This window comes from Lampris incognitus, chromosome 12, assembly GCF_029633865.1.
Source record: "Lampris incognitus isolate fLamInc1 chromosome 12, fLamInc1.hap2, whole genome shotgun sequence".
NCBI lineage: Eukaryota > Metazoa > Chordata > Actinopteri > Lampriformes > Lampridae > Lampris > Lampris incognitus.
In genome coordinates, this window is record NC_079222.1 from 16535420 (window position 1) to 16557913 (window position 22494).

The 22494-nt window shown below is 43.4% G+C and overlaps 1 protein-coding gene across 5 annotated transcripts in view; it reads left to right on the forward strand.

Annotated features, from left to right (window-relative positions):
* Positions 1 to 7555: 7555 nt before the first annotated feature.
* sec16a (SEC16 homolog A, endoplasmic reticulum export factor) overlaps positions 7556 to 22494 on the forward strand; it is a 37211-nt gene continuing 22272 nt past the window's right edge. For 4 of the 5 annotated variants that reach the window (XM_056290800.1, XM_056290802.1, XM_056290803.1 and 1 more), the window contains exons 1-6: positions 7595 to 7642; positions 11518 to 14992; positions 15128 to 15276; positions 15518 to 15609; positions 15822 to 15948; positions 20429 to 20636. In XM_056290800.1, coding sequence (XP_056146775.1) covers positions 11591 to 14992; positions 15128 to 15276; positions 15518 to 15609; positions 15822 to 15948; positions 20429 to 20636 — 3978 coding nt within the window. In that variant the 5' untranslated portion in view covers positions 7595 to 7642; positions 11518 to 11590. The other variant, XM_056290801.1, reaches the window with a different exon arrangement.

The following is a 22494-nucleotide window of genomic DNA, read 5'->3' on the forward strand; positions in this document are numbered from 1 at the left end:
GAAAAATGAAGTTTTCATCACCAAGACTTGTAACCTCAGATTTAATCCAGGGAGTTAATGTTCCCCAGATTATTAAACAGCATTTCTCTTTCGGGTTTTAGGGCCGATTAGTAGGATTTCAGTTTTGCCATCATTTAACTTTAAGAGATTATTTCTCATTCATTTATTTATAGACAAAAGACTGGTAGTAATGGAGTTCATCATTTGGTTCAGCAGAGATGTACAGTTGAATGTCATCTGCATAACTACAGAAACATACACTGTGCTCTCTAATGATATCACCAAGTGGCATCATGTACAGTGAGAATAATAATGGGTCAAGGCACCTCCCTTGGGGTACCCCAAAACAGATGTCATGTTTCTCAGACACATGATATCCAAGAATGAGGTAAAACTTTCTCCTTTTGATGTATGTTTTGAACCAGTTCAACAAAGTCAGAAAGCCCAGCCATATTTTCAAGATGACTGATTGGGATATTGTGGTCAATCATATAAAATGCTGTGCTTAGCTGGAAGAGGACAAGAATTGAGACCTTACTTTTATCAGTGTTTAGTCTGAGGTCGCTGATTATTTTAGTTGGAGCAGTTTCAGTGCTGTGCTGTGATCTAAAGCCTGATGAAATTCCTCCTGGGTATTGTTTTCTTTATGAGTTAAGGAGTTTATTTGCACCAAAACTATCCTTTCAAGCATCTTACTAATGATAGGAGTGCTGGATATCAGCCTAAATCTGGTCAGTGCATTACCATCTGGTTTTCTTTAATAAGGGTTTTACAACAGTTGTTTTTTTTTTTAAAGTGTAAAACAAAATGTTCTGAAATGAACTACTTAAGGTACTGCTTACAGTACTATCCTTTTGCAATTTGAGACAGTTTTTATCAGAGTTAGATACTTAAGAAATGACATGGATCTTCAAACTATAGAAAATAGGGTGTTTCAAAAGCTTAAGTTATTTGATGAACCTACCAGTTTTATAACAAATGGCCATCAAGTCACATCCCTACAATGTGAGGTAAAAATACTACGAATTGGCCTATTAATATTTGAAAACACAGGGTAAATTATTTAGCCCAAATAATAACAAATAAGAATGTTTTTGGTTGCAAGAAACTTTTATAAATGAGGATCCTAAATGAAAAACAGTGAAAGCTGCTTATTTAGGGCATTTAGGGATTTAAATGGATTTACTCTGTCAGGTTAATGTTGCTCTACTTGAGAATGATTTAAATGAGCTAAGTTCTTAGTTGTACTTGGACAATCTGCTCACACCTTGGTAAAACTTCCACTAATCAATGATCAATCATTTAACTTAAAGGAGCATTTAAAGATTCTTCACACTGAGTTTTATTTCATTTATTTTGGGTGCCCCAAAACATAGAATCAAAACTAGGGTGTTTATAAGAAATGGGATGAGATGAAATGAAGGAGGTGAAGATACTCAATAGTGTGCACACACCAAGAGGATGGAGCTCCTTAGCAGGCCATGGGGTTTAAGGTGTAAAGGGAGGTTTGTACCAACCTGCCCTGTGGCCTGTAGTCTCAAGACACAGTCTAATGGGAGGGTAAGTTTCGGCTGACAAGTCTGAGCAAGAGTCAAGGAAAGGGAGATGTGTGAACAGAAGATAGGCCCATGTGGAGTTTACATGTTTGAACTGCGAGTGTGTAGTGTACACTTATGTGTTTCAGTGTTTGTTTCTGTCTGTGACCCTCTGTCTCTATGTGGTCTTTTGGGTTACCTCTATCTTTCTTTATGTAGTGTGTGCATGTGTGTGTCTCTCTCTCGCTCTCTCTCTCTCTCTCTCTCTCTCTCTCTCTCTCTCTCTCTCTCTCTCTCTCTCTCTCGCTGTGTGTGTGTGTGTGTGTGTGTGTGTGTGTGTGTGTGTGTGTGTGTGTGTGTGTGTGTGTGTGTAAAACTGGCATAACTGGGCATGTGTGTTTCTCTGTTCTGCTCTACTACTTCTACTAGTGGACCGTTATCCGTCTTTTTAAATGAAAGAAAGGTTTTATTTGGAGAAAAATATCACTTAAACAAACAAACTTTTTTTCAGATTGACCAGATTGAATAAAATGTGGAAAGACATATATAATTGGGGGTGCTCTCTGGTTCAGATGAGGTTATGCTTGTGCAAACTACAGCAATGTTAAAGCAATGTATGACTTTTATCATCAGTAATTATGCTGTAGGATTTAACCTGAGCTGATCAACTTTGACTACACAATTCTTTTATATTAAACTTGGCAAAAAAGAGCAATAAAATGCTTAATAACTCTGTGGATTATTTTTCACATAGGTAATAATATCATGGGTCTTACAAAAGAAATGTCTTTACTTAAATTGCCCCTAAAATTATAGTTAAAACAAGTCAGTGACAGTCTATAATATTTCAGTGGTATCCTGTAGGACAGCGGTTCTCAACCCAGTGCTTAAGGACCCCAATGTACTGCTGCTTTTCTCCACCAGGTACTTCTGATTAGATGGTTCGAATACCTGACACAACTCGTGAATGTAATTAACTACCCGGTAGAATAGAAAACCAGCAGTTTTGGGTTGAGAACCACTGCTGTAGGATACTCAAGGAAAAACACAAATAATGCGGAGTAAGTTCTTCAGAGCTTGTTATTGCATTTGTTGGCCAGCAGAGGGACAACTTCTAAACTGCTACTACTACAAGAGGGACAACTTCTAAATTAGTTCAAATCCCGCCTTGTAGTTGCTTAGTGTAGAGGAAATTTCATTATTAAACGAGAGCTTAAATCCGGGGTAGGCAACTTCGGAGAAACCAAACCAGCCGATGGCTGCCTGTAAAACTATTGCTTAGATTTCTTATGATTTGTGCACCAGGTTGGGTGGGGTTTTGGGGGAGGGGGGCGAGTTTGCAAACTTCCATATACATAGACTGGCCGCTTTTTTTGCGCTTTTTTGCCCCTTTTTTCTCCCCAGTTGTACTTTGGTCAATTGCCCTATTTCCGTGCCGTCCCGGTCGCTGCCCCACCCTCTCTGCCGATCCGGGGAGGGCTGCAGACTACCACACGTAGTCTCCTCCGATACACGTGGAGTCGCCAGCCGCTTCTTTTCACCTGACAGTGAGGAGTTTCGCCAGGGGGATGTAGCGCGGTGGGGGGGATCACGCTATTCCTCCCAGTTCCCCCTCCCCCCCGAACAGGCACCCCGACCTACCAGAGGAGGCGCTAGTGCAGCAGCAAGGATACGTACCCACATCCGGCTTCCCACCCGCAGACACGGCCATAGTGTCTGTAGACTGGCCGCTTGGCCCGTTGCTAAGATACGTCAACATGGACAGGGCAAGGCTGGCCTGTAAACAAATCCAAGTAAACGGGGGAGCTGCGATTTTTCTGGATAGAGTCCCGCATAAAGAGGCCTGTATATAGTCAATCCTCCTGAAGGTTGTTGGGTTGTTGGGTCCATGTTAAGTACACCGTGAGAGCCACAAAACCGGAGTCAAATTCCACGTTAATGCAAATTTACATGGCCAATAAATGTGATTCTGATACGGATAGAAAGCGCTATAACGTTTACATTTCTCAGCCAATTCCAATGGGTCGTTTTTATCATGATCTACGTAGAGTACCCAAAAAAGTCTCATCTCCAGTTATTTAGAGTCTCGATAGTTAGGCAATAATCGCTGCTAGACTCAGAGGAGTATCAACGTTAGCCTTACATGACTGAATTACCTACGTGGTGTAAATTATTCGTTTTAGGAATTGTTAAGAACCCACGTTTGTCAAACATTGATTTGGCTCATTTTCCTAGTACTTGTTGAGATACCCATATATGATATAACATATTGAACATGAAATGTGCAGAAAGTGTTTTTTTTACATTGTGGAAGCGGCCTTTTCTGTCTACGTCCCCATCATTTTAGGGCAGAACACAACTCATTCACTTTGAAGTACTGAAGAAGAAAAAAATCGAAATAGCACATCTATCAATACTAATAACTGACGATCATTGAGAAACTGGGACAGATTGGGCAAATGCAATTCAAATAGTGAAACACTGGTGTCCATCTCTTCACTCAGAGTTTTCTAAATGGCCTTGATTTGACCTCTCACTCAGTACAAATCACAAGTGCTACCACAGACTGTTTCCACTTCATCACAGACATGCAAACTAATGTGTAAAGCATATGTTGTCTGTGTTTTCCTCTTGAGACTGTAAGTGACCAGTTGAAGGGCCAGGACTATGAGGTGCAGGACAATCAAGGTGATGCAATTGAAGACTTGGCCGATGTCAGGGACATAGCACAAAGCAGCTACAATCTACTACTACTACTACTACTACTCCTTTCGACTTCTCCCGTTGGGGGTCACCACAGCGGATCATCCGTTTCCATCTCTTCCTGTCCACTGCATCTTCCCCTGTCACACCTCTTTGTCTTTGTGACCTCTGTCACAAAGCATTCATTCATTCATTCATTCATCCTCAGCTGCATCTCTGGGGTCGGGTCACAGTGGCAGCAAGCTAAGTAGGACACCCCAGACGTCCCTCTCTCCAGCAAAGCCCTCCAATTCCTCCTGAGGGATCCCAAGGCATTCTCAGGCCAGATTGGACATGCAGTCCATCCAGCGAGTTCTGGGCCTACCCCGGGGTCTCCTCCCGGTTGGCCATACCTGTAACAATAGGTACTATTGTTAGGAACCACTGTTTAGTTCCTTGTTTACACAGGGGTCGTTTAGGTTGTTGCACCTGGAATAACGGACCAAGCATGATGCATAACCTTACGTGCCGAAGTTATTATTAAAGTTTATAGCCCAGTGGGGTTGAAGCGAGTTGTAAAGTCTCATTAGTAGAAGGAAGCAACACACTTTAACAGTACCTGGAAAACCTCCAAAGGAGGGCGTCCAGGAGGAATTCTAATCAGATGCCCGAACCACCTCAACTTGGCCCCTTCCGGCACAGAGGAGCAGCGGCTCTACTCCGAGCTCTCTCCAGATGTCCGAGCTCCTCACCCTATCTCCAAGGCTGAGCCCAACCACCCTATGGAGGAAACTAATTTCAGCTGCTTGTATCCGCGATCTCACCCTTTTGGTCACTATCCAAAGCTCATGACCATAGGTGAGGGTTGGAATGAAGATTGACTGGTAAATTGAGAGCTTTACCTTCTGGCTCAGCTCCCTCTTCACCACAACGGTCCGGTACAACATGTTTACAACATGTTTGTAGTGCATTTCTACTCTGCCCTCTCATTCCATGACATGTTTCAAATAAAGATGCATTTAGCTCAGGATGGTAAAATGGTAAATGGACTGCATTTTATATAGCGCTTTTCTAGTCTACTGACCACTCAAAGCAGTTTTTTACAATGTATGCCTCACATTCACCCATTCACACGCGTATTCATTCACTGATGAAGCCATTGAACACCATTGAAACTCACCCACAGGTGGATCAGTATAAAGTTCTGTCTTAGTGAGATACTTGTGGCCCCTCCTTCTGGTGTACAATATACTAAATATCACTGTCAATCTTTGTGCCTCAAATCTGCATGAACTGGAACAGAGTTTCATCTGTCAGCCTGTTTCTCTCTTTTGGCTTGATGTGCTTCATTGTTGAGAAGCTGCTGTCGCAGATGTAACCATATATGCTGGCCATTGAGAGTGCAAAATCCCCGAAGAGTGGAAAGCGGAACTCGGGTAGTAGTCTCCAAAATGAAATTCCTCTTTTATTGCACTTTGCTTGAAAGAGGGGGTCTGACTGTAGGTCACAAAGTTCAAGCTGCAACTCTGGGGTTTGCTCACTGACAGCAGTAGAGAGGGGGGTCAGTGAACAACGCAGTTAATGGCTTCGTGGCGTGGAAATCTTGAAAGTGTTCCTTGAACTGCTGTTGCAGTGTTTCTATATCTGTTATACCTGTTCGGGGGGGTGGTAATGGTGTGATCCGCATGCACTACGTCCCCTTGGCGAAACTCCTCACTGTCAGGTGAAAAGAAGCTGCTGGCGACTCCACATTCATCGGAGGAGGTATGTGGTAGTATGCAGCCCTCCCCGTATCGGCAGAGGAGGTGGAGCAGCGACCAGGATGGCTTGGAAGAGTGGGGTAATTGGCCGGATACAATTGGGGGGGGAAAGGGGTGGGGGAATTTAAAAAAAGAAAAAGAAAGAGAAAAGAACTGGACCTTGGAGCCATAGAAGAAGGTGACCTGGTCTGATGAATCACCCTTTCTTTTTACATCTTGTGGACGCCCCGGTGCGTGTGAGTCGTTTGCCTGGGCAAGAGAGGCACCAGGATGCACTATGAGAATAAGGCAGTGTGATGCTGTGAGCAATGTTCTGCTGGGAAACCGTGTGTCCTGGCCTTCATGTTTTTGGTGTTACTTTGACGCGTACCACCTACATCAACCTTGCTGCACACCAAGTACACCCCTTCATGGCAACGGTATTCTCTGATGGCAGTGGCCTCTTTCAGTAGGATAATGCACCCTGCCACACTGCAAAAATTGTTCAGGAATGGTTTGAGAAACATGACAGAGTTCAAGATGTTGCCTTTGTTGACCTCCAAACCTCCCAGATCCCAGTCCGATTGAGCATCTGTGGGATGTGCTGGAAAAACAAGTCCAATCCATGGAGGCCCTACCTCGCAAATTACAGAATTTAAAGGATCTGCTGCTAACTTCTTGATGCCGGATACCAGAGGACACCTTCAGAGGTCTTGTGGAGTCCATGCTTCTGTTTTGGCAGCACAAGGAGGACCTACACTATATTAGGCAGGTGGTAATGTTTTGGCTGACGTGTGAATTGTCTCTGTGATCTACCAATAAAATTACTGACCACATTTATAGTTTGTTTCTGTTTTTTTAACCAGGCAGTCTCTCTGAAAGTCAGCGGTTCTGCGCCGGGGGAGCGCAATGGCTGATGGGACTGCTAATGTTAGATTTAAAATTGTGTTTTAATGATGTGGTGTTCATATTGTGGTTACAGTTGTGTTGTTGTCTTGGGGTTTCGACTCGGACTAAGTATAAGACCGTTTACTGACTGTAGGACCGTGACTCAGACTGATGTCGCCAGTTGTGACATGGGGGGGGGGTTGTTACAGCGTTGTCAGTTCTGGTCGGTTCTGACCATTGTGAAAATCTAAAGCACACTTCCGGGGGCCGTGCGGTGTATGGGGCACGGGAGATGTGATTAACAAGAGATCTCTGCCTCTCGACTCATTCATCAACTATCTTATCAGCACTCACAGTATTATCAGGAGCATTAGTAGCTGCCTCCTCGCACCTTTAGTTCTCACTTACAACATCAAAATGTGCACTATCCTTAAGAGTAGGTAATTCCACGTTTCGTTCTCCATTGTATATGCACTTTGAGCAAGGATAACACAATAAAAACATCACCGGCTGATGGTTCATTAATAGTAGCTGCCATTAATTTTGCCAACAAGTCTTAGCGCTGTTACACTTTTTAAAGAATTTAATGAATTGGCGTTTTTTATCTTTCTCCCCGTGCTCAGCCAACCCGGCCGCGTGATGACGCAACAGTTGTTTGGCATCATGACGTTTGTTGTACACGTCGCCTAGTAGGATGTGTTCATTCAAGATGGCGGCCGTACGTCAGTCTCACTGTTCTGCACATTTGTAAGAATTTCCTATTTATATCCTCTTCACTTAAAATTTTACGTTCTTACGGTAAGACTTGGTGTATTTTAAAGATGATACAGTTTTAATGTGAAGGTCTTTGTTTTTGCGAGGTTTACGGAAAATGAACTATTGCCCATGTAGTTAGCATGTGCTAGCCAGCAGCGCTGAGTTAACGTTAACTGATCAGCCACTTGACCTGTTAAAATATGTTCGACGTATGGTCCGCGTCCGCGACATATGTATGGTTTGGCTTTAAACGGTACAATATGTAAGTGGTCGAGTGCTTAAGAAATGCTGACACTCCTTAGAAGTGCTGTTTTTGTACGGCCGCACCGGTGACTTAAGAAAATGTTTTTTTTTCCTGGCCAACGCGCTGAAGATACGGATGGCTAGCTAACAAGTTAGACACTATTATATTTCCTACTTGGGTGCATAATGTGTAACTTGCTGCGTAATCGCAATGGTCGACATCGGTCGGCGACATACTAAGCGTTCATGTTATATGTAAAAATAATCAGTATATTATCGTTTTCCTGCAGCCAGATAATGTTTTTTAGTAGATGCTAATTTGCTAACGAGCTTGTTGGCAGAACGATAGCTGGTTGTCGATGAATCTATAACCCAGAGCGCCTCAAAAAACAGGTTAGGTTCATATTTGTTGTGGTCGTCCGGCAGATATGAATCCGCTTGGCTCGTATACGTACGCTTTTTCTCTCATAACTGAAATTTCATCTGCTTAGTCCCATGTCATGCCGTCTCTGGCAAATTACGGGTGTCTGGTGGACAATCAAACGGACCCTTAGCATTGCACTGCACTCGGTTATACTCTGTCGCAGGTTTGGATCTGCTGCATCCTCAAAGAACACGTTTTAGTGAGGGCTAGGTAGTTGTTTGGAACAGTATATTTACCAAGTAATTAGAACATCTTTGAAGTTATTGAGTTGTTTTAGGTGTATTACCATTTCTTCCTGATTTGATCATTATTCTTATCTTCAAAGTTCAGATGTTAGTATCGCTTTCATGTCTAATAGCCTAACTGCAATCTGTGCCAAAGGCTCGGGCAATTATTGCACTTAGATTTGTGTGTTGCTTCGTTTTTCAGTCTTTAGAAGACTAAAGTCAGTATTGTGTTCTTGCAGAAATTGACTGTATGAATCATTTTTCAAAATATTTCTGTTGCTTAGGCTGGTCCGCATCTGTACTTGTTTCTGCGATTTGAAGTGGAGAATGTGGTCTTGGATTGTTGTGCTAGAGTGATGATTTAGCCTCAGAAAAATCACTATATCAAATCTCTTGATTTCTTCGGCATTCAGGGCAGTTTAACCTTTTGGTAGTCCCCCAGTGGATGGGTCCTTGTAGTAGGCCCAAGTAGCCCCCCCCCCCACAACACAAGAGTATGCACACACAACTGCCTAATCCTCATGGCATGCAGTTGCTCTGTATACAGTAGCATGACTGGGTATCAATTTGAGGAAAACTGGGTGAGCCTGACCCCCCCCCCCCAATTTGCACAAAAATAAAGAATAAGATTTTTAAAGGTGCTGCCACCAAGCCTATTTCTTCTCAACTGGCAGACTGTAGAAGAAGATAATGATGGTGATGATGGATTACATTTATATAGCGCTTTATTTTGACACCCAAAGCGCTTCACAGTGAAAGGGGGTAAACTCACTTCAACCACCACGAATGGGTAGCATCCACCTGGGTGATGCATGGCAGCCATTTTGCACCAGAACACTCACCTTACATCAGCTTGAGGTTTGAGAGAGAGTTATAATTGAACAAATTACATCGGGGGTTGATTAGGTGGCCAGAGGGGATTTTGCCAGGTTATGGATTTTGCCCCCTACTCTTTGTGATAAATGCCATGGGATTTTTAATGACCACAGTGAGTCAGGACCTCGGTTTGACATCTCAAGATATATCTTTGCAGCTATTGCAAAGTTCTTTCAACAGTGGCTTAGATCTTCAAGTAGTGCCAGTATTTCCATGTAAAGAGATTGTGTAAACCTCACCAATCCATAAGAGCACATTTAAACATCAAGCAATAAATTAATTTGCTTGCAAACTGCAAAGCACATTAAAAATAAACACCACAGAAAAACCTCAAAAAAACAAATCTTTGCTTGTAAATATGAGGCCTTGATCATTTGTGGCTAGTGATGAAATGGTATGAAAATTTCATATCACGATTATAGTGACTAAAATTATCAAGATTATCAGTATTATCTCGCTATTGTTAAAATGTGCTGAAAATGTTCAAAAAGTACTGATAGACACACTGAAATCATTTCACCAAGTTTTAGATCTAATCACTAATAAAATTAGCAGCACTATGCACGTTTTGTTTGCATAAACATTGAAATGATAACAGAGCCAATACCTTATGTAAAAATATGAAAACCATATCAAATGTGCATTAAAGATGATACCATCTGGCCATGAGAGGTAATTGCACTTTGTGCACATTGCAGATAAGAAAACAGCAAAAAACCAAAAAGACCTTTCTTCACATTCTATGCTCAAGTAATGACATCTAGTCTTTCACAGATTTCGCAGCACTGGTCATGTCTGACCAGAAGAGCTCATAAGGGCAATCTCATTGTTTCGTGCATTGCTGTTGGGAGGTTTTCTGTTGTTCAGCTCAACTCTTTGATTAAGCTTGCTAAAGAATTTTTTTTTTTTAATGAAGTTTCCCTAGGCAAATGTGCATATAAAGGCAACACAACCATTATGAACAAAGCAATGTGCATCTAAGAACAATACCACCACATGTAAATAAATTTTTGCCAGAGCACTGCCACAGCCTTTCACCATGTTTTCATTGACGCAAAACAAACCCAAGTGGCCTGCCCGCCTGGTTCCACACCCCAGTCCAGTTAGTGGTGGTAATGTACTTCTAAGCTCATTTGCCAACCACCAACAAACACTTAAAAAGAATAAGAAGCCCTGCATCTGGGAGACTGTAACTAACTTTGGTTGATGCTGGACAGTATTTCCATCCATCCATTATCCAAACCGCTTATCCTGCTCTTAGGGTCGCGGGGATGCTAGAGCCTATCCCAGCAGTCATTGGGCGGCAGGCGGGGAGACACCCTGGACAGGCCGCCAGGCCATCACAGGGCCAACACACACACACACACACACACACACACACACACACACACACACACACACACACACACACACACACACATTCACACGTAGGGACAATTTAGTATAGCCAATTCACCTGACCTACAGTATTTACCATTAATTTTTCCAATCAAACACGGTTTTAGTGATAATTAAAGTTTGAAGCGGTAATACTTATGTTGGGAATTTTGTCATGGTTTATCATGAAACTGGTAACCATTTCATCTTTATTTGTGGCCCATGGCTGAAGCCTATTAAAGCGTATTGGTTAAACTGTTAGCAGCTACATCTCAGGCCACATTCACAGAGGCAGCTAATTAGCTTAAATCCCAAACTTGATCATATGAAATTTTTACAGTAAAGTGAGAGCTGTCAAGCTCACAAAGCTAGCACGTTTTACTAAAATTTCTGATCTGTTTTCAGTGATGACTCATTCAGTGATCATAATCGCTGTACGGTATGTCAAATCACTTGCTGTAGAATTCAAAATTTTCAACTTGTGTGTCCTTTATCACTGTTCATGCTACAGTTGCCACGTTGTACTGCTCACTTCAACAGGATAACAAATAAAGGTGTGTTAAGTCTACCGAAGCCAGATAGATTTTTTTTACCAACCCCTTCCATGCTCTCTCTCTCTCTCTCTCTCTCTCTCTCTCTCTCTCTCTCTCTCTCTCTCTCTCTCTCTCTCTCTCTCTCTCTCTCTCTCTCTTTTTCCCTACTCTGTCTCCTTTCTCTCATTCTCCCTCGCTTCCCTCTCTTTCTGTCCCCCTCTGTCTCTCTCCCTTCAGCTACATTTGAATTCAATCTCTTCAGTGACATCACCAGAGTGGCTTGGTCCCTGGACCTGTCAGACTTGCAGCCATGCAGCCTGCTCCTCGGAGTGGACCTCCAGGAGCCTCTGGCCCCCCTCCCTCGGGAGGAGTGCCCAATGCTTTCCGCAGGTCAAGGCCCCTCAAGCATACGGCAACAGCAGCTACCGCCATGATGGGGCCACCCCCTGCCCAACCCATGACAGACCCTTTTGCTTTTGGAAGACAAGTCCCTCCACCTTTGGCAGCGGGCGGTCCCTCAGCACCGTCTAATAGCAACCCTCCCTCCATGCAAACTACAGCAAACACCATGTACTCGCAGGCTGGTCCAGGGCTGCCTCCACAACTACAACCACTGGAGGGTTCACAAGCTGCTCCACCAGGTCTGCCACCATCCTCTACACCTGGAGTAAGCCTTTTCACACCTCAGAGTGCAGCGTCCCTTGCTCCTTTCCCAGGACAGCTGCCAGGATATGCATCCTCTAATACAGAACAGGGCTATTTCAATTCAAGAGAACCAGCACCATCCATTACCCTAGGGCCCCCTCCCATGGCCTCAGCCCCCATGCTTGGTCCAATACATTTCAGTCAGAATCCACAAGGAGAGCCTCCTCAGGCCATGGCCTTCCAGCCAGTGCCTCCCACCTCCTCCTCTTCCCAGTGGCCTCCTGATCATGGCAGTCGCCCCCCATCAGTTCAGAATTATTTCCAGCCTACTAGTGACCCTCCACCACAGCATTTTAACATCCTTCCTCAGCCCCAGACATACCCTCCCCACACACCCTCACCCCATCACCACACACCAACACCTCCAACCCATCCTGGCAATCTCAGCACCCAAGGACCTGTTCCTGATCAGAATCCTGAGAAGGCCCAAGGTGCTCAGTGGCCTGATCAGAATGCATCACAGCATAATTCCCACTTCCAGGCTCATACCTACTTTAGTCAAAGCTCAGGCCCCCAAGACTCCTGGTTCAGCCATCCCCCACATGACTCAGGCTACCACCAAATGGGAACTGGCCTCAGCACCAGTCCAGCCCAAGCCCGGCCTGATTCAGCCGGCTCTCACCATGTAAGCACCACTGGTCCTATGCCTGGCCCTGCCCCATCCTCACAGGAGTCCGGCACTCTGTCGATGTTCTTCAAAGGCAATGATGTAGAGAATGAGGAAACACTGGCTGGAGAGGGAATGAAGGCTGTGAATGGTATTCAGGAATCCTTCCAGCCTCTTAACCACCCACAAACACCTCCACAAGCTCTTGGTGCCCACACAGAGGCCCCTTGTGAATACCAGGGTGCTCCCCCACATGGCAATCCAAACATATCTTACATGAACGATGCTTCAAAAGGAAACAACCAGAAACCTTTGGATTCCCAGTTTGACCATGTGGAGAACTTTGAGTATGTTCCCAACCAGGAAGTGTTACCCAGTGAGCCCCATAGCAGCACTGTTGCAGCTGCTGCTCATGGAGGAGATCAATATGAGGCAGGTCCTAACTTGGAAACCCCAGATTCTATTCCAAGACCAATGAGATCTTCTAGTGTGTCATCCAGCTATAGTAACGTCAGCCATGGTAGCGGAACAGGCTCTCGCCGTCACCAGGGAGTCATGGGCACCTTCATCCAGCAGGAGAGCCCTCGTCTCTTAGATGATCCTAACGTGTCTACTACTGCTGGGGGCTACTTTGAGCAGATTGACACCTCCCCAGCTGGGGAAATGGGTGCCCACTATAGCTCTCAGGAACAGATGTATCACAGTCAGCCCCCCACACCGAGCCTGCCCAAACCAATTGGTATCTTCCAGGCCAGTGCTAACAGCTCTTTTGAACCTGTACGCTCTCATGCAGTTGGGGTGCGTCCTGCTGAAGTTGACAGAGCTAAAATGGTTGCAGAGGGCGTTGCAGATTCTGTACCTGGCAACCTGGAGCAGCCCCCAGATAATCTAGAAAATATTTATGGCCAAGGCCAACCACTATCTGCCAGTCCTGTTGCTGGAGGTGGAGTACCTCACCTAACACACCCTGTGGCTCATTCCCACTCTCGGCCTTCGTCTCGTGCATATGGAGCCAACCGACCATGCGAGAGTCCTGCCACTACTCTTTGGGCTCAACATGACCCCTCTAGCTTGGGAACTAACATCCTCCTAGCCCCTGCTGCTCCCCCAGTTCTCGCTCCTTTACGAGAGCCAAGTGCTGATGTCATCCAACCCCCAGAAGACAGCCCTCTGGACCTCCAGCCCTCCCAGAAAGTCCAACCAAACTCCCAGCACCATACAGAGAACCTAGAAAACCCACCAAAGGTGAGTGAGGGGGAAATTTCAGACTCTCAAGGCAAGCTGGGCTATGCATCTCTGCTGGTGTCTGACTCACCTCACCAACCTGTTTTGATTGCTCCACCTGTGTCTAATTACAGTGTGATTCCCCCTTGCAATCTTAATCAAGCAACTAGTCAGAGTAGCCTTAGGGAGACTACCCCTCCTGTGAGACCACCTTCACAGGGGCAGGGCACTAGTATAGCTCAGCCGCTTCCCATAACATCTAATCAAAACCCATTATTTACCCCTGGACCAATGATCCTCACTCCTGTTGCTAATCAGTGCCCACTCAATCTGTCCCGAGACAACACGGATGAAGTAAACCCGGAGAATGCAACTCTGCCGCTGTCTGAGCCAGCCCGCCCCCCTCTGTCAAGGGGCCAGTCACTGGGTGGAGATTGCCATTCTGCTCTCCCTGTAAATTCACAAGCTCCACCTGTGGCCCCTCTTTCATCTAATCATAATCAACCTTCAAATTACGAACTGCTTGATTTCTCTATGCACCAATCACAGAACCAAAACCAAGCTCCTGGCCATCCTCCCTCTTTACATGGGTCTCCAATGGCTAGTAATGCTCCTGGATTCTACCTGCAGGTCACCAAAGATGCTCAACAAGGAGCAAGAGTGGAAGGGGACATGCCTGCCCAGACCCCAGCTTCTCCCTCTGCCCCACCTGTATCTAAATTTGCCACCTCCCCAGCAGCACCAAACACCCAGCACCCACCACCTGAGCTTCAGAAGGCATCAGATTCTCATGCCACACTGCAACGACAAGATGATGCTCCGCCTGTTCCAGTTAGTAGACCGCCACCTCCCCCTAACCAGTATCCACATCCAGTGCAGGCACCAAGTGGAGGGAATGTTTTCTCCTCTTCTGCTGCTGCTTATCCTCCTGGTCATCGGATACCAGTCCTTCCAGCAGGGTCCCAGCCAGCCCCTTCAGAGCCCCCACGACCACCCTCTTCTTTGGGCAGCCAGCAGGGGTATGGCCCTACTGTGAAAGCACCAGGACAGATGTATGGAGGCTACTATGGCGGCACCTATGGAGAATACCCAGAGAGGTTCCCACCCAGAGCGCCTTACTCTTCTGGCCAGTACCCACCTCCACCTGAAGATCCCAGAGCATTGCAGTATTATCATGTATGTGCATAATTATGTTCTCTTGAGTGTGAACTCATTCGCTGCCACGGAATAAATGGTCATGGTTAGATTTGCTGTGCAACATGTGTTGCCATCAGTGGGCGAAACTTTGATTTTTTTTTTTAAATCATTCAGGATGATCCATATAAGAGAACAGATCCTTGGTATGGCAGACATGAAGGATCTAATCCAGTTTATCGAGATCCAAACTACCAGTACAGAGAGCCTCAGTCTGATCGACCCAGCTCAAGGGCCAGTCACTACTCGGATGGTCCCTCCTCCAGGTCTGTGAAATATCACCAAATATTCGCTATATTTTGGCTGTGTGACAGTTGCATGTGTGGTTTATATAATCATTAGTTATTTGTTTATTAGTGTATTTTCCCAACATTTAAACAAGAAGAGATTTCAGTAGTAATTTAGTATGAATTACCGATGTTCTTCACTTTTTTGTTTTATTGATAGCCTTGGTTTGCATTTAGTTTTTAATTTCATCTGTAAAGCTTTATTTGTGTTCTCCCTTAGACAAAGCTATCCCGACGATTATCCAAGAGCAAACCTAAGTGCCTATGATGAATATTATACAAATTACTACAACAAACAGTACGATTATAGAGGTAAGAGCAACAGATATTTTTAACAGTGATTACTGTGATTGTTGAAACACTGTAACATAGTGATGTTAGTTTTATTTGAATTCCAACTGTTTTTATTGCTTGTATTTAATGGCACTTAATGGTAAATATTCATGTGAAATTGATTTCTCATTCCACATACATTCATTGTTTGTTTTTTCAATACAAATTTCCTTCTCTTCTTCTTTGGGAAGGCTACAATGCTGGACCATTTGACCCTCGCTACAGAGGGTACTATGACCAGGCCTGGTGTAACTATAACTATGACGGCGCTTACACAGGCAGAGACAACTGCTACAGCCAGCAGTCATATCCTGCTAGGTATGTAGAGAAAACTATTTGCACTCTTGAAGACAGAAAAAGAGTTCATCATACCGACATTTCTGATCATCAGAAGCACGGGCAGCTTTGTCCCCATAATCATCAGAATCCTCAAATAACATCCCTCCCACTATTAGATACTATATTACTCTAAGTGGGTAGGAGGATTTAGAATGCTAATGAATAAGCATTAAGCTATGGTCACACATGCGCGAATGCAGGCGAATGACTATTGCTTGCCAAAGCAAAATTTTTATCTTGTGCTGAATGTGGGCAGTGCAGAATGTGACGTACATGGAAATCAGTTTGCTGGTTTGTAGTCCGTTTGAGTGGCTATGGTTGTCGGTCATGCATGAGCGGTTGTTTGTTTTGCGACTGGAAAATGTACACTGGAGTACAGAGAAAGATTTCGGGTGTTGTTGGTGAGGAGGGGAGGACAAGGAGACTGGTTGTAGTGGGCAGGAGGAGGTGGATCCATCCAATCCTTAAAGCAAGGAAAGACTATGGCGAGTACCACCAGCTGGTTTTGGAGATGCAACAGGATGAAGCACACGTCAGGAAGTGCTTCAGGGTTAATATGCAGCAGTTTGATCGGTTGCTGGAGAAAGTTTCGGCGCAGATTCAAAGGCAAGACACGTTTTGGCATGAAGTCATCGATCCAGCTGAACGGCTTGCCATCTGTTTACGGTAACTAACCACTATAAATATTGCTGTCTTTTAAGTTGCTAGCTACCTAGCAAGTATTGTGATAGCTCGCTAGCTAGCTATCACAAGCTAGCCTAGCTTGTCTACTTTCTAGCAAATGCCAAGTCAAATGAAATCTATAAGCTCTAATCATATAACGCCAGCAGTGGTACCTGCACAATGAAATGTGGATTTGAAGTTCCTAGTAGTGTGACACATAATAATAGTAATAATAATAATTTTATTTGTAGAGCACTTTTCAAAGTACTCAAAGACGCTTAGTAGCAAGACATAGCTAGTAACAATCTTAAGTGGAAACCTATTTGCAAAGTGAATTACTTTGCATATTGCACTTAACACTTTAACTTCATCTCTTAGACACTTTACTCTTTAAACTTTTAGAACATTTGGAATACTTTAGATTCCTGTGAATCTTGCACTCCATTTTGTTCATTTGTTTAATAGGTATACTGTTGTATGTTTGATATTTGTCTATTTTTTTCTCTCTATGTGGCCCTGCAGCTACTGTAACACCCAAATCCCCCCAGGGATTAATTAAGTCTTAATATAATAATATGAATTAGGATGGTAAGGTGATGAGATACAAAATATGAGTTTTTCAATGTGATAGGGTTATAGTGATGATGGTGGTGGGAGTTAATATGCAATAACTAGTTACCAACTACACTTCTTTCATTTCAATTCAGCTTGTGTTTTAATAATACAATTGTATTTATTTTCTTGTCTGACAGATACCTTGCCACTGGTGATTCATATCACACAATATCTAAAGCGTCCGTGCTGGCAAATCCACTATGGCTGGCACTGTGCCCTCTGTTGCAGATGCCATCTGGGTTAGTTTGGTTGAGGAGTTCATCCCTGTGCCAAAGAAGGATGAGTGGACAGCAGTAGCGGATGGGTTTGGTCAGAGATGGGCCTTTCCACACTGTGTGGGTACAATAGATGGTAAACTCATTGTCATTAAGGCACCTGCAAATTCAGAATCCCACATGACTCCAGTGATGACTACAGATGCGCTCCACCCAGTTGGAAGGTTTGGAAAGAATTATGCCTGTCAAGAGGCTCTCTCTAAGAGAGGTCTTCGTGGAGTTCTTCAACTCACCAGCCGGTGCTGTACCTTGGCAGAATGACCATGTCTTGGTAATGAAGTCACTCTCACTCACCAACACAAAGGATATTTTGAGAGCCATCCAAAAGTGCAAAATTTGCTTTGTACGTGATAATTGTGTGACAATTGTTTATAACTATTTCTTGTCAAGGTTCCATGTCACTCTCGGTAATAATGATATTGTCACACTTGATAAATATAATCATATTAACAGTATGCAGGACTACTTAGTTAAACAGTGTTCACTTTTATTTAGCCTAGCAACAAGAAACACAAGACAACCAACACACAAGAAATTAGATGGACCCTTTTAGCCTTCTTAAAGTTGAGCCTCATGAACAAGCTTGAGCATAGCCTCGCTTCTTTTTTTCTAATGGCAGATGGTGCAGGGCAAGATGATCAACTGTGTCAGATTTTGCTGTGAGGACATTTAAAACTTCCTGCTCAAACGTATCTTGCCCCTCAATTGCGCTTGCAGCTGAAGCTCTCTCTCTCTTTTAGGTTGTTGCTGATGGTGACTGGAACCTAGCTGCTGCTGACTGGTCCCTGACACTGGCTGCTGGTGACTGGTCCATGGCGCTGGCTGCTGATGACTGACTCCTGATACTGGCTGCTGCTGACTGGTCTCTGGCACTGGCTGCTGGTAACTGGTCCCTATTAGGTAGGGTTAAGACATTTAGTATTTGGCCTTTATTGGATTTTGTATTGCATTTGTCAACGTTAATGACTAATCTGAAAAGAAACTTGAACTTAAATGTCTTACCACTTTTAGCAACAAATAGTCTCAAAGGCTGCTGACCGGATCCTGTAACTGCTGGAAGTTGAAGACCAATACCTGCCGTTGGCTGCAACTGCTGACGAGACCCTTTAGCTGATGGGAGTTCCTGACTGACATCTGCCACTGACTGCAGCTGCTGACTGGACCCTGCAGTTTGCTATGGTGGTGGACTTTGAAAGTTTGCTTGAAGTAGCCCTCGCAGCAACATGTGTCTCTAAAATGGAAGTTCTATGACATCATGAGCTTGCGCTCATGATGTCATAGAACTTCCATTTTTGTTTTGGCCCTCCAGAACTTCCACTACGCTTACATTCTTTCTCCAGTTTCCTCTCTTTTAAATAAGTGTCCCTCAGTCCCTTCCACTTCTTTATACACAACTCTACTGTATAATCATACAGGACAATTAAAAACAATTAACAACAATTTTTAATGTCCATCCATCCATCCATTATCCAAACTGCTCATCCTGCTCTCAGGGTCGCGGGGATGCTGCTATCCCAGCAGTCATTGGGCGGCAGGCGGGGAGACACCCTGGACAGGCCGCCAGACCATCACACAGGGCCGACATACACACACACTCACCCACACACATTCATGAACAAAAAAAGTTTTGTATTCTTTCCTATTCTAATTGTTTGTTGGACAAGCCAATACCTTAAACTCCTTACAGGAGAGCCTTGGATTTACTCAGTTTTGTGATACATATACCCCACACCAAAAAGCATCTTCTGCTTCATATCTTCACATGATAATCTCAAATATAGTTCTTTAGGGTTTTCAAACTACTATTTAGTGTGTATTGAGATGATTCTGTATTAAATGGTAGGTATGGTAGATATTGTGTCATATGGACTTAAAGCTTAGATCTCAACAATAAATTGTCTTTTTGTCAGTGTTTGAGTGCATACAAATGAACAAAATAGCTTGTCATGTTTATGATAATTGTGCATATGCTGTATTGAAAATAAATGTTTTCACTTGTCTCAGTTGTACATGTTTTAATAGTTTCATCGACAAATACGGAGGAAGAACATTGGTGTACCAAGTTATTTTGTTAGCTAGCTTAGCCAAGTTAAGGTAGCTAACAAATACAAAAATTAATTGATGTTATTAATAAATTTTTAATTTATTTACGTTCAGTGCCTGTCTCCCGACTCACTGCCAGCCAGGTAGCATCTCTCTTGTGGGGCAGTTTGTAGTTTTCATGAGCAGTGTTGTACAATACTGGCTGGTTAGACACAGCAACAATCAAAGTTTCCTCCATCCTGGGTCACTAAGAAAACTGCAGCCAAGTGGAGTCAACCACACACACTTCTTTACTATTAGTTGAGGCTACGGATTCGCTGGTCAGAGTTCACCAAAGTTGAACTCAACGCGAAGCGAAGCTGCAAATTTCTTTCCCCACCGGAAGCAAATGTTTTATTTGCCCCTCCGCTCACATAGAATGGAAGTCAACGGGAGGCAAATATTTGCCAATTTCAATTTTGTGCATGTGTGACCATAACCTTATTCTAAATTCCAGTTTAAAATGCTGATTAAGAATGTTAATGCTGAAGTGAATGATTCTACTCAGTATTGTGTACTTGTTGACCGGACTTCATAAAAAAAATTTTTTAAATTGTCTGGCTCTTTAGATGTGCTGCACATATATCTGCTTGAAAGCAAGTGCCCATGCTCAACATTAGCCTATCCAATGTGTTGTAAATAAGGATGATAATTTCTATCTCAGCTTTGCTTTAGATTTTATTCTTTTTTTATGTCTAGAAGAAGGTATTAAATTATTTCAAAATATTTCTTGTGATATTAACAAGATCATCAGGTGATTACAAAGTGGTTAAAAGCATAATTACTTACTTGCTGAAGTAATCCTCTGTCTACTTTATATACAGAAGAGATGGTTATGATGACCAGTGGAGGTACTACCCTGGTTATGATGCTAGCTTTGATGATGATTACCGTGGGCATGGTGAACCCTATGGTGATGAGTTTGATCGCCGCAGTGTCAACAGTGAACAGTCGGTCCACAGTCTGCACAGCAACCACAGTCAACACAGCCATCACAGCAGACGAAGTAGCTTCAGCTCCCAGTCACAACAGGTAAGTGTGTCATCATTGTTTATGTATTTACATTTTTACCAATTCACAAGCGCTTATAAAACTTTCCCTTGTGCCATTTTATTGTGGGGACTTGTTTAGAGTCCTAAGGTGGATGGTAGAAGAGATGGCAGCAGATAATAGCGTCCATTTCCTATTACAGATATTTCATCGCATTAGATAAGATATACTTTATTAATCCCCGTGGGGAAATTCATGCTCTGCATTTAAATGATCCGAGCTGTGTAGCTAGGAGCAGTGGCCAGCTGCAGTGCAGCACCCGGGGACCAGCTCCAGTTTTTCTTGCCCATGCCTTGGTACAACGTTTATTGACAGATACATTTAATTACTCAGCTAAGTGACATCTTCAGTCTAAAATGACTGCAGGTATCCCCACCCCTTATAAACAGCATGCTGTGATTGCAACAATCCCTAATCCTCACTGAATAGTACACATGGCCTTTGAAACTCTAGTTAAAGGTCACACCTGTGTTTGCATATGAAACTGGTCGTTGGTTTCAGTCATTAGGCACTGTATTGTACTGTATTGTTTATAAGGGGTGGGGACACCTGCAGTCAGTTTAGTCTGAAGATGTCACTTAGTTGAGTGATGAAACGTATCTGTCAATAAATGTATCCAGATTAACTGATTCAACCTTCTTTGATTTTCTTACCTACTTACTTATACAGATGTGTTTCAGTTTTGGGAGTCAAGGTATGGAATGGTCTTAATGATGAGTTGAAATTGTGTAGCTCGCTGTTGAGTTTCAGAAAATCTTCCAAATGTAAAATAATTAAGGATTACAACATAGTATAAATTCTTAACTTAAGGACTGTATAGGATAGACAACAATAAGCCTTGGGTTTTAGTTTATTCCTTTTTCGGTCATTGATTGATTGAGTTTTGTGGTGTGAAATGGACTGATGTAAATATGTACGATGGTGTTTTTTTTCCCTGTCTGTCGTGTATGCACACAAATGTTTGACCAAACTAAATTATTCATTCATTCATTCATACCTGGATTACTGAGCATGCATCAAGACAAAACTACCTTTCCACACGTCAACATTGATGAAGGCCTTGAGCTGAAATACAGGTGGCGATTAAACTTAATTCAATTTAGACAAGTGTGTGGGCATATTTTTCAGTCTGAACATTTTTCTCTTTAACATTTGGTTGTCTAAAATGCTCCTTCCGGATGGTTGTGTAGCATTAAAGTGAATTTTTTCAGTTCAGCATTAAAAATTCCACTATTTGTCTTATGCTTGTGTGTTCTAAACAGTTTAAGCAGGCCGGTATTATTATTTATTTAATGATGTGTCGGTTAGCTGGTTCCTTTACATTACAGTCAACCTGCACTGAATTGCCTAGTTAATATGGGGGCATTACAGATTCTGAGACCCAGAGCAAAGGACCCCATTGGCTAGACAGAGGGACCGAGCTGGGAAGGATGTGCAGCAAGTTAAGGCGATCAAGGATAGAGATGGAAATGTGCCGACAAGCGAGAGTGTGCTGAGAAGGTGGAAGGAGTACTTTGAGGGGCTGATGAATGAAGAAAATGAGAGCGAGAGAAGATTGGATGATGTGGGGATGATGAATAAGGAAGTGCGGTGGCTTAGCAAGGAGGAAGTGAGGGCGGCTATGAAGAGGATGAAGAGTGGAAAGGCAGTTGGTCCTAATGACATACCTGTGGAGGCATGGAGATGTTTAGGAGAGATGGCAGTGAGGTTTTTAACAAGAATGTTTAACACAATCTTAGAAAGTGAGAGGATGCCTGAGGAGTGGAAAAGAAGCATACTGGTACCGATTTTCAAGAATAAGGGCAATATGCAGAACTGTAGCAACTACAGAGGTATAAAT